The following is a 12,884-nucleotide window of genomic DNA, read 5'->3' as shown; positions in this document are numbered from 1 at the left end:
ACACATATATATATATATATATATATATATATATACTAAATTTATAACCAATTAAAATATTGATTAGAAAATAGAATAAAAATTATTAAATTAGATTCAAATGATATTTTAATATAAATAATAATTTTTTAATCTTGCTCAAACCCTTATTGTCTTATGGCTACATGATTAGGGTTGTTAAAAGGACTCTTTGTTCGTGAACAGCTCGTGTTCGGCTCGTTAAGCAAACGAGCCAAACGCAAACACACTTTTTGAGCTCGAGCTCCTGTTCGGCTCGTTTACACCCCTAGTCTCCTGCAGTAGTGCAGGAGACCATGAAATGTAATACTAGGAGTAGAAAAAGTCCAACTTTTAGAACATAGAGTCACGGTAATCGATCGTTAATGGTGCAGTAACTTTTATGTAAATCAATTAAAATGAAAGAAAAAAAGAAACTTGAGATCGTCACTTGCCTGTCTCCACCAGCTCCCCAACAAACATCTTTGCAATACCGGATCCCACTATTGTCATAGGTACAGAAATCTTCTGAGATCCAACAATAGCTGCTAACAACTGCATGTAAATGGCAGATATATCAATAAAAATGAACAAGTTCAAATGGAAGGCATGGTAGGAGAGGCTGCAACAACCCCGAATTTTTACTTTAAGATTTTCGTACTTTAAGAACAAGAAAACAGATGAAATTGAATGACAGTCGCACCTTTGGATGACATTGAAATGAATCATGAACCACACCTAAGGGCTCAATGAGCTTACAATTGACCTGGAAAATAAGATCCGACAGAACAAGGGGGGACAGACAGGTTGGGCCAACAACTCTGCTTAAGAGAAGTAGAGCGGAAAATAAAGTTAGCCCAAAGGTAACTTGTTTTGACAACTCGCTAGAAATTCCCTAGTGATAGATTGGTCTATGATTTGTGTCTCGACAACCTCTTTGACACATCAGTGGCCCTTAGCAGAGAATGTATGACAAACCAATGGTCATGATAGGTGGACATAGAGAGAATTAGCAATAAAGTTCATGAATCCGCAAGAGAGTGCCTGGTTTATCCCAATAAGGAAAAAGCATATCATGCCTGAACCTAACCAAGGTTCGCGGTGGTGGAGGAACCGGATCAGAAAAAAAAGGGATTCTAGTTGTCAGATATCTATTGAAATCGTAGCTGGAATTGAGATCTCATTCAAAGAGAAAGATAGCAAATATCTGGAGTTTCTTTTTTTTTTTTATTCTATATGGATGATCCGATCCACAAGGACCATGATTGGGAATTGTTTGTTTGATCGTCTTTCGAAACATAATCAACTTGAATTCGGGACAGCTATTCGAAATCTTAGTGAAAGACTTGATTTGTTATCTCATATTTGCTTTTCGTGAAAAAAGACCAATTCAGTGGGAGAGTTTCTTCAAACAAGGAACTGGGGCAACTATGCAATCCAATGATATAGAGAGAATTAGCAATAAGTGTATGAGTATGAAGTAGTGCATTGGAAAATATATGCAAAGGGAGATAATATCTTTACTTAGACTAAACACGTCAATGTCCATTTCCTTCCAGCCTCTACAAGAGTGGATTCAATACCTGCTAAGAAAGAGTAATATAGCATGGTATTGGGCGGAGACTTTGCAACAATTAAGAGCGATGAGTCAAGACCAAGGACCAAAGCAAGCCATTTGTGCCTACACATCAAGTGAAAGTTATGAACCTTTAATTTTTTTATTTCATTTATTATCACCCCTCGTAGTTGGCTTTCAAGTTTCATGTTATCATCAAAATAGCATTGGCAAGCACTTTTTATTGAATGCATGAAATATATAACTTAACATAGCTTAAAGAATAAATACTGAAATATATTGCAAGAGGTTTAAGGGTCCAAGTGAAACCACAAACATGGAATGTAGTTGTTGACATAATGAGGGCGCCAACTCTAAACAGGGAATTGGAGGGTCTCAAGGAATGGATTCAGAGGAAAGTCATAGCCAGGAAAATGATTCTTTCGATGATAATCATATTAACACCACCCTATCTCTTTTGCTAGCTCAGCAACAAAGGCTATTGTTTAATAAAATTGTTCCATATCAGCGAACCTGATTGCTACATGTTCTCAATACCTATATGCCATGTTATTCAATATTTTGTTATGTTACTAACGAATACCATGATTTCTATAGTTATTGTTTCATGTAAGTAGGGACTATGGGTAACTATCGAAGGGTGACAACTATAAGGGAGCTGACAGGGATCCATAAACCAACCATTTTTTTATTATTTCTTTTATTATTTTGTTTCCGAAAAACAAATCAATCATTGTTTACCCTTTATAAAGTGTTGCCACAATACTATAGTTCGCAACAGCAACACAACGTCAACAAACAAACTTCAGACGGTGGAAATGCAAGGCAGCAGCAGAAAGCAATTACAAGGTAGCAGCAACAAGCAAATACAAGGAAAAGGAAAAGAGAATGTGCCTTTAAACCTCCGATTTCTGCTATAAGAAGCTGTAATTGCAGCAACTGCTAAAGGGGATTCATGTGGAGAATAGTAAAAGAAAAAGAGAAACAAACTAGGAAGAAATATGTTTGCTCTCTTTCCAAAATTTCAGACCTACATAAATGCAATTACATCGAAATTAATCTAATCAGCTTCCTAACCAAACTCCACAAAGAAAAAACTGAAAAAACTTATTTTCAAATAATCAGTAAGATAAATTCAAATTTAATTATTATTCTTGCATAAATTATCATAATCTGAATATGAATTCAGATACAGACTTATTCAAATAATATATGTTTCAAAACCTTGACCTTTCTTGTATAATATAGAATGATGATCCCAATCACATCGAAGGACTTCTAATGACATCACCTTCGATCTCAACAATCAGATCAAACAGTATAGTCAGCAAATTTTATAAAGAAATTAAATCATTAGAAAGTCAACAAACATTATTTATTTAATCTTTTCATAACCTAATGCTCATTGTAACTATAGGTGATCTGATTGATCACCAATCATTTCTGGATTTGATCGCCATATCACATATCAGCTATTTAATAAAATTTCATTCCTATTAATATTTTGCTTCAGATAAGGGAGAGCTGCATGCCCAATTTTTTCGGTGCTCATTTGACTTTCCATGGTAACTACCCTTGCCTACCAGTAGTCTCCTTTTGGTTCATGTCTAATTGTGGTACTACTCTTTCCTACCGGTAGTCTCCTTTTTTGGGAGCTCATTTTACTTTCCATGGTAACTACCCTTTCCTACCAGTAGTCTCCTTTTGGTTCATGTCTAATTGTGGTACTACTCTTTCCTACCGGTAGTCTTATTTCTTCAAAATAATGTCAAATTCTGAAGGTACTTCCCATCATAAGAGTAATCCATAGCAACAATTATGGAAGGTTCAAAGAGCTTCATATTCTCCACATTTACACTAAATACATCTCCATATATGATGGGTACTTCCACCAGACTAACTTGGTCTTCAATATTCATGAGAAATTTAAAAGGTCAAATACCTTACTGACTTCAACTTCTTTTTTTATCCTTTAAAGCGGTCATTTCTAAAATGTTACAAAACGATATATCCTACTTGAAAGTTGAACTTGACACAATGATGATCATAAGTTTCATTATACTTATGTTGAGACTTTTGCAATCACTACTCCACAAACATATGAATTTGCAAATGCCCTCACAATAGACTAACTTCCCAAGTTTTGGTATACTTCTTATTGTCCCTCTTAATAAATACACCACAAGCATAAAATATGTTGCTCCTTTTCAGACGGTTATCCTTAATGGGCCATAAGTCATACCCAAATAACCTATCTCAATCAAATATGATTGAATACGGTAATCAAAAGAAAGTTCATGCATGTTAGAAGAAATGTCTAGCCACCTCATCACATGTTATTGTTTTCTTACAGTGGATTCAAATAATCTATTTTGAAAATTTCTCAAATATCGCATAAGCCTGTCTTTGTATTTTGGCAAAACTCCTAAAAAGTTCAAATATTCATTCCCACAAGTGGCATGGTACATGTTGAGGGGTGTACAATCCTAATTTATTGTTTGTACGTTTTGAGGTGCTACAAAGTACACATTCTCTAATAAATTTAATCACTACCTATTACATGTTTGGCTAGTACACATATTGTTGCAAGCTCAATAAAAGCCGTCTCCACTTCAAAGTTCCCAACCGATTACAATATATGTCTCTGCACCCAGTGAATTGGGCACACAATAACTAACATGCGCAGATGCCCGAAGGTCATCTAAAAAAAAAAACTCCAAATATGTTGCCTTCTCTGAGTCATCCAACATCCATTTGAACAGATTCTTCCAATAGCTCCCAAAAATCTTTCTTTATAGAATTCAAAATGAATGATAACACTTTACCATGAAAGTGTTAAAGGTGGCCAAGAGAGCATGTTGACCATTTTATTGGGAGGCTAACTGTATTTTAAGACCAAGTAAAATTGCTAGCGTAATCCACGTATTTCATATGACGAAAATCTGTGGATATTAATGTGTTATGTGGTCCATATGTATCAAAACCTAAATTTCAAAATGGTAAGCAAGCCCATATTTTATTTTGAAGTGCAGGCTAAATAGTTCTTTTTTCCATATGGGATAATTCTTCTAACAAGTTCTTTAGAGCATCTCAGAGTGATAAGCAATAGGTCTCCCATCCTACAATAGTATTGCCCATATTACGTATCCACTAGCATTTGTCTCAAGTTAAAAAAATTGCTATAAATGCAGGGCAACATAAGGAGCAATGCTTATCTTCCTCAACATACAAAAAAAATCCTCTTGCTTTTAGCTCCATTCATATTTGGTACTGACCTTGATCAAAGCATGTAAAGGAGAAGCAAGTAAAAAAACGCAGATGATCCCGAGGAACTCTTTACATTAATCAATGTTTGTGACTTTGATCACTTGATTGCTTAGATCCTTTTCAAGATCATTGTTGATATTTTCATTTCTCACTTATACTCTGAAGTTGAGGAGAGCCTTTTTTATTAATTGAAGCTTAATTTGGATGAGATTGAGCTCGTGTTATTATAGAAAGATGGAATTCCTCGCTCAAATACTCTAGGTCCTTTTTTCATGTTCTTTTATAGGCTAGAACATCAAAAGATGCTAATAAAACATAAGGTATGGTTAAAAAGCATCATTCATCAGCCTTAGAAATGTAGCCAGAGCATTTCAAAGTTCTAACAGCATAACCAGCCACTCATACTAACCATATCCAATTTTAAAATCTACCTTTCATGTGTCAATCCCTTTAATGTGAGCCTAAAAAAAATTAGGTTTGGGATCCAACTTTGTAAATATGTTTGCAGGCTTCATTTGATACAATTGGTTATCGATCTCCGATAATTGATGATGGTTCTTTATAGTTAATTTATTAAAAGAAGGATAGTTAACATATAATCATCACGTCCCATCTGCGTCTAGAATAATCATGATAAGTGATCTACAAGATATAATTTTAGGTTGAATAACTCTATTTTGCAGTATATCTACAAATTTTTTTATCACTTCATTCTCAATGACCACATTTCAATATATGAGCAGGTTTGGTAGTGAGGCATCTGATCACTATGATGCCAACCTTACAGCAGAAGAGCAGCGCAATACCTAATATGAGTAAAAATTAAGTTCAAACTTGTTCCTGAATTATCCCCAATTTTTCACACCTCCAAAAATTATCAATCTTATTTTTTATAAAATTGTACAATTTGTTTCCAATAATATATGTATATAGAATTGTGTGTGTGTGTGTGTGTGTGTGTGTGTGTGTGTGTGACATTGATATATTTAGTTTTATAAGAAATAACTCATTAAATTGATTAAACTTACCTTAATCACATTAAATTAAGGAATCACCGCATGCAAATATTTTGAGCACTACAAATCCACCTATATGAGCAAATAGTGGTGGATGGAAACCGCACGCACGCAAATATATAAATATACCTAAATATTAAGTAAATTTAATTAATTTCTTCCCTATTACTTTTCCTATAACTCTTTTATACTCTGATAAGTGAAATCCGCATGCTGCAACCCGATTAAGCATTTAAGAAGGGGAAAATGAGACTTTAGAAAAGGAGGCCTATAGATAAAATATATCTATGTAAATGTATATGTATAAAAACTAATATATATGATTATCAAATGTCTATTATTTCCTCTTTTTTCAATGGGTTGGACGGTAAGGTTTTAGAAGGGAATTAATGGAGGAAGAATAGGGTAAGGAAATAATGCTTTCTAAGAATAATTTTTATATGTTTGCCTTAACTCCGATGACATGTTCTTAGATTTGAGCTGGCAACCTTAAAGTGAACTCATTATGAGATAAAAAATATTAATTGAGAAATATTTGTGTTAAGTTAAATTTAAACCTTAAGAATTTCATGAAATTAAGGGAATTTTACTATTTATAGGTGATTTATGTGAGGAAGCAAGCTCGTGAAGAGCCTATGGAAGTAAATCTTCACGACGCAAACACAGCAATCGAAGCAAGATACTCAATTGATAAAATAAAAATCAAATGATTCATACATTAATGCTTGTTATTGACTCTTAAGAAATTCATTTGTTATATGTTTGCATTTAGAAATTATTTCATATTAAGCATAATTTTTGCTGTTAGCCATGTTTAATTTATGTAAATGGTAAAGTTTTAATTCATAGTATTTCATGGATATGTAATATTAGCTTCAAATTGTTACCTCCCGCACTATATTTTTTGTGCATGCTAATAAAAGTAGATATATTAAAAATTAAGTAATACATGCTTAAAAAAAGATTGTAACAAGTAAAGAAAATCAGAGAAACGTCATATATTTGTGACAGATAGTCAGCTATAATGATGATTTGGGCAAAAAAAAAAATTCTCATGAGATAATTCTTAATAGGAAAATAATTATTTTCCCTGCTACTGATATTAAGGTTGATCAACAAATTCTCATGAGATAATTCTTAATAGGAATATAATTATTTTCCCTGCTACTGATATTAAGGTTGATACAAATCAATTGATAAAAAGAGGCGGTTGATAAATGCGGTGTTATAATTACTAAATTTTATCATCGATTTTATGACTAGCGTGTTAGGAGACGACCTAATAAAATAAAATATGTCAAAGTCAATATAAATATGATATGATAATTTTAGGATAAATAGTATTGATAATGAGAATACCAAAGAGGATAAATTCATATATAAAATTGCTTAGTGTAATGACCTAAATGGTATGTTAGTAACAATTTTATTTATTTTTGGTAACTGTTACATCTACTATTTATAAGCATGTTCTCTTTACTATTTAAGTATCACAACATATTTATGTATTATTACTTTCTTACTTATGTTAATCACCGACTCACATCAATGTTATTTCTAGTATTTTTAAATATTAATTTAGTAATATTTAACTCGTTGAGAACGGAGCTTATTAGACATTATTATATTTATTTTAGGAAAGAGAAAAAGAGCAGATGGACCACAAGTCAGATGATATGTTATTTTGTAAAATTTTTAGTAGTGCGTTCGAGTTTTTATTAGAAAAACTAACATCCGAGATTAATAAGGACTTTTGGGTATATATAATTTTATAGTTAAATTATTTTTAAAAACTTTGTATATTATTTTAGGATTGTTTATACACTTATCCTTATTTATATTTGATATCAATGAATGATTGAAGAATTAAAATTGTACAAATTTGCTTAGTGACAATTTAGTAAGACAAATTTTTCTAATCACTTTGATCTGAATGAGTATCATTAAAATTCATCCTCTATTCCCCTTCTAATTGACCTAAGAGGGTAAGCTGGGGTGCAGCGAGTGATGTATGTATTTTAGAGAATTTTACATACATAACTTACAGCTCCTATGTATTTACATAAGCGACAACTAAATTTAATTTCTATTTATAACACTTTGATGTCATAAAATTACGCATAAAAAAATTTATTCACATTTAAAAATTAATAATAGTAGAATGTTTGATGTGATGTTCAAGATTTAAGTGTTATAATAAATGTAAATATGAAAGTTTAGGTATTAGAGATGTAAATACTTAAGAAATGTGTAGTATGTTTGTAATTGCCCATATTTTATAATAGTTATATCATTTGCACTTATTTAGCCTAAATACATATAAAGCAAGACTTATTTCTTCTTTTATGATAAACTTGACAAGTAAAGACAAACATTGTGTAGCTGTCGATCAGCTTTTTAATTATTTAAAAATATGAACATGAAAATAATTTTTGAAATTTAATTTAAATATAATAGATATATAGTTTGAGTTTTTAAAGTAGTATGTTTTAATCTTTAAAAAATGAGACCAAATGGATCTCATTAGTCCAATAGTATGCATAATCATGTCCGATATTGCGAAAACTACACCTTCCCGAAATATAAGTGTAAACCTCGGTGATAGACCCAATCCTACAAACTAAGGATTTGTGACATCCATTTGGTCTGCGAACATTTTATGTGTGACCGACAAGTTCCCATATCTAATACAAAGATTAAATATGGTTTATTTTACCTGGGTTCTAAAAACCCTATAGAGGCAAGCCCTTATAGTTAATTACATCTCAAATAACTGAGGTCACTTGAGAAAACTCTCGATAATAATCAAAGGTTCTAGTCTTCAAGAATTCAAAGTTTAGGTTTTCACGGTAGGACGTAGAAAGACAAATGAGAGTGGCTCAAATATGAACAGTTATTTCAGGAGTCCAAATGAAGGAACAAGAGGAACAAGTAGGGGATGTCACAGATCCTGAGGAGAAACCTTAGTGACTTCCCAGAATATCCTACTGTGTGGTTGTATTTTGGAGAAGATGTTATTTGAGTGTTCAATCCTGTCAATTTTATTATTTGAGATTTACATTTGCATAATATCCGTTTATGCAAATAACCCACAAAGAGATGAGAGGGTTTACGTCGTGTCACATGACAACCTCGGAGCCTAAGGGGAATTAGGACTTAACGCTGCACAACATAGTTGTGCTAAAGTAGTATGTTTTAATCTTTAAAAAATGAGACCAAATGGATCTCATTAGTCCAATAGTATGCATAATCATGTCCGATATTGCGAAAACTACACCTTCCCGAAATATAAGTGTAAACCTCGGTGATAGACCCAATCCTACAAACTAAGGATTTGTGACATCCATTTGGTCTGCGAACATTTTATGTGTGACCGACAAGTTCCCTAATCTAATACAAAGATTAAATAGAGTTTATTTTACCTGGGTTTCAAGTTTCCTATAATGACAATCCTCTATAGTTAATTACATCCCAAATGTTTGGGAACTGAGGTCACTTGAGAAAACTCTCGATAATAATCAAAGGTTCTAGTCTTCAAGAATTCAAAATTTAGGTTTTCACGGTAGGACGTAGAAAGACAAATGAGAGTGGCTCAAATATGAACAGTTATTTCAGGAGTCCAAATGAAGGAACAAGTAGGGGATGTCACAGATCCTGAGGAGAAACCTTAGTGACTTCCCAGACTATCCTACTGTGTGGTTGTATTTTGGAGAAGATGTTATTTGAGTGTTCAATCCTGTCAATTTTATTATTTGAGATTTACATTTGCATAATATCCGTTTATGCAAATAACCCACAAAGAGATGAGAGGGTCGTGCCACATGACAACCTCGGAGCCTAAGAGGAATTAGGACTTAACGCTGCACAACATAGTTGTGCAGGAGCCTAAAAAGGAATGAGAACTTACGTCGCGCTAAACGAGCTATCTCGAAGTCCTAAGGCTTGTTAATTAGACTAAGAAAAGAGATTGCTGAAGAAGTCCTCTTGCTGCTCGGTCTAAGTTCCTCGTCATGTTGCCCACTAATTTAGCTCTGAACCTTCTGCCGTCGCGATAGCTCCAGGGTTTAAGTGTTTGAGATTGGTGGTTTATGCTTCACAATTTTGGTGTCAATGTTTGGCGCTGTTTTGTTTCGGTTTTTGTTTTGCATGCAGAATAAACAAATTGCAAGTAAATAAAAGGTACTTTAAGAAGTAGAATGCGATAAAGTAAAATGCTGTAGATAAACTGTAAAAGCGCAGCTGGGCATCTGCTGGCTGAGCATCTGTTGTTATTGCGTGATTAATATTGCGAGTGTAGTATGACTTGCGACAGATTTAAATAAACTCGCAAGAAAAATAAACAATGCGAGAAAATACAACACGAATAGTCAGAAAAATGAGTCGTAAAAATCACAAGCAAAAGAAACTCTTAGCCACATATGAAAGATCAGGACTGGGTGTAAGACATTAGTAAAAGTGGGGGGCTCAGAGCTGGACTGTGTGCTTCCCGATTTTGAACAAGATTTTTCAGCCCGATAATCTACAGAAAGCAGTCCTTAACCTCAACCCAAATGACTAGCCGTGAACCTTTATAAATTTTCATAAAAAGATTTTCATGCAAAAGATGTTGTTCAAGTTTTTTTATGCAGAGTTCTTTTTAACATGCAAAAGAAATTTTTATTTTTATTTCTGTAAATATTTTGTAAAGTCGTATAGTCCACAGGCTAATCACTCTAATCGTGCTAGAACAACTGATAACCTAAGAAAGTGCAGCAAAATAAGCCCTTTAACAGTCCCAAAAACCGTGTTAAAGGCTTCAAAATTAGTGTTTAAGGGCTCCAAGATCAGCCCACAAAAGCACCACAAGACTGTACATAAATTGCCCCAAATCGACCAACAAAAGCACCCTAAAATAGTGGCGAAACAGTGCCAAAAAGTGCCCAAGCTGCTCCAAAACCAGCCAACAAAACACCCCAAAACAGCCCTTAAACTCGCCTCAAAACAGTGTGCAAACCTCTCCAAATCAGCCAACAAACGCACCCCAAAACGATGCCCAAACAGTCCCCAAAACATCATTTAATTACCTTCCAAACAACATTAAAACATCGAGTAGAGTCCCCCAAAATCAGCATTTAAATGGAGCACAAAGCCCCTCAAAAACAGTAAATGAATCAGCACCCGGATGGCATATAAAGCCTCCGAAACCAGCAATTTATAGTGTCCAAAAGGTGAAAAGGTAGAAGCAAAACAATAAGAATGACAAGCTAGAACGACATCCAAATCTTTCTTCAACACAGCAATAATACTGATCCACTGACCAAGAAAAATTAAATGAAGATTTGCATACATACCCCACAATTTCTATGTATTAACATTTCCGACATCTAAAACTTTACTTTATACATTTACACGAACCAATTCATCCCTATCGCATAAGAAAAACTATCAACTTAATTTTTAAACAGTGAAATGCACCATTTCATGCATAGGTTTAAAAATACTAGAGTGCATTGTATGTAGACATTAAATTTTAAGTGAGATATGTAAATGCATAATGTTAGTGCGCTAGGTATGTAAATGTCCACCAAAGAAAGATATAAAGCATAAAACTGAGCTAGGGAGGTGTTAAATCAGTCATTAAGTCATGTCCATCTCAACATTGGTCGATAAAACTTATATTCAAAAGTTTAAACAGAGCCTTAGCTTTGATGCAGGTTTAAATTTAAATACATTTAGCTTTGATACAAAATTATGGTTGAATACATTTAACTTAGCATTTAATTTGTATCTAGGGTTTGAAAATAAACAAAATTTAAGTTGTATCTAAATAGAGGTTTAAAGTTAAATGTATTTAAATTTAAAACTTCACATTACAAAAGCTAAACAGAATTATGTCTAAATTTAAATGCTAATTTTGTTTAGCTATTTAAATTTAAATAGGACTCTAGCTTTGACCAAACAGATTCATCATTCTCTTCATCGAAATTGCGTCAAAGCTACACAGAGAGGATAGTAAAGAAGATGATGACAAAGGTCCTAGCTTTTGGCTACATTTAAATTTAGTTATAGAAGAGAATTCTGTTTGGCTAAATTTAAGGGATAGATTCGCCACAAGTCGATGTTCAAAGAAATTAGTAGCTAAAAGAAAATTGTGTTTGACTCAAAGAGGATCTTCATAAATATCACTTAAATCCTGTACGCAGGTACTGAAGAATAATGGTAGATTTACATGCATAGCACACACAAACTTATACACATGTACGTATCTAATATTCAAACTTTAATCTTGACATACGTATCACCTTGCCTTTTTATAGAAAAGAGGTATTTAAACTGTAAAAGATAGGTAAATGTATTATCTTATTGTAACAAAAAAAAAATGAGTATAGTGCATATTTATGTGAAAGTTTTAGGCGTTAGATATGTAAATGCAAATGAATTGAGTGGTGGGCATGTACACAAATCTTCCTATATGGACTGTATTGTATAAATAAAATGAGCAAGTATGGGAAAAGAACAAGACTTCGTTACCCAATTACTGAAATTGCTGAGGTTCCGTGCTACAAGCGTTTCAACAGCTCAAAGAAGTATTCCTTGCTCTTCTATCCCTGCTACCTCCAATTCGGGCCGAGACAGGCGAGAGAGAGGGTCGGCCGAGCGATCCTAGTAGATCCCTGCTACCTCCAATTCGGGCGAGACGGGCGAGAGAGAGGGTCGGCCGAGCGATCCTAGTAGATAGAAAGAGTGGACTCCAGCGAGGAGGAGGCGTTCGCTCGAGAGAGACGGTGAGCCGAGCAGGTATGTTCGCAAAGGAGAGCAATCCGAGAGAGGAGGCAAAGCAGGCGAGTGGGGTTTCAGTGTCGAGCGAAAGAGGCAAGCCGGGCGGGAGGAGGGATTCGAGGAATAGAAAGAGTGGACTCCAGCGAGGAGGAGGCGTTCGCTCGAGAGAGACGGTGAGCCGAGCAGGTATGTTCGCAAAGAAGTGAGGGGAGGCGAGTCTTTCGGTGGAGTGAGGAGGCAAGCCGCGAGCAAGCCGGGAGAGGGGGGGG

At 34.1% G+C, this 12,884-nt stretch overlaps 1 protein-coding gene across 1 annotated transcript in view; it reads right to left on the bottom strand.

Annotated features, from left to right (window-relative positions):
- Positions 1-12,884, bottom strand: part of LOC110021904 (transcription initiation factor TFIID subunit 11-like) — a 26,763-nt gene that overhangs the window by 962 nt on the left and 12,917 nt on the right. Inside the window, 1 exon segment of the mRNA XM_020720612.1 lies at positions 453-552. Within this exon segment, the coding sequence (XP_020576271.1) occupies positions 453-552 (100 nt within the window).

This window comes from Phalaenopsis equestris, unplaced genomic scaffold (assembly GCF_001263595.1).
Source record: "Phalaenopsis equestris unplaced genomic scaffold, ASM126359v1 Scaffold000151, whole genome shotgun sequence".
Taxonomy (NCBI): domain Eukaryota; kingdom Viridiplantae; phylum Streptophyta; class Magnoliopsida; order Asparagales; family Orchidaceae; genus Phalaenopsis; species Phalaenopsis equestris.
This window is presented reverse-complemented; position numbering and strand designations above follow the sequence as displayed.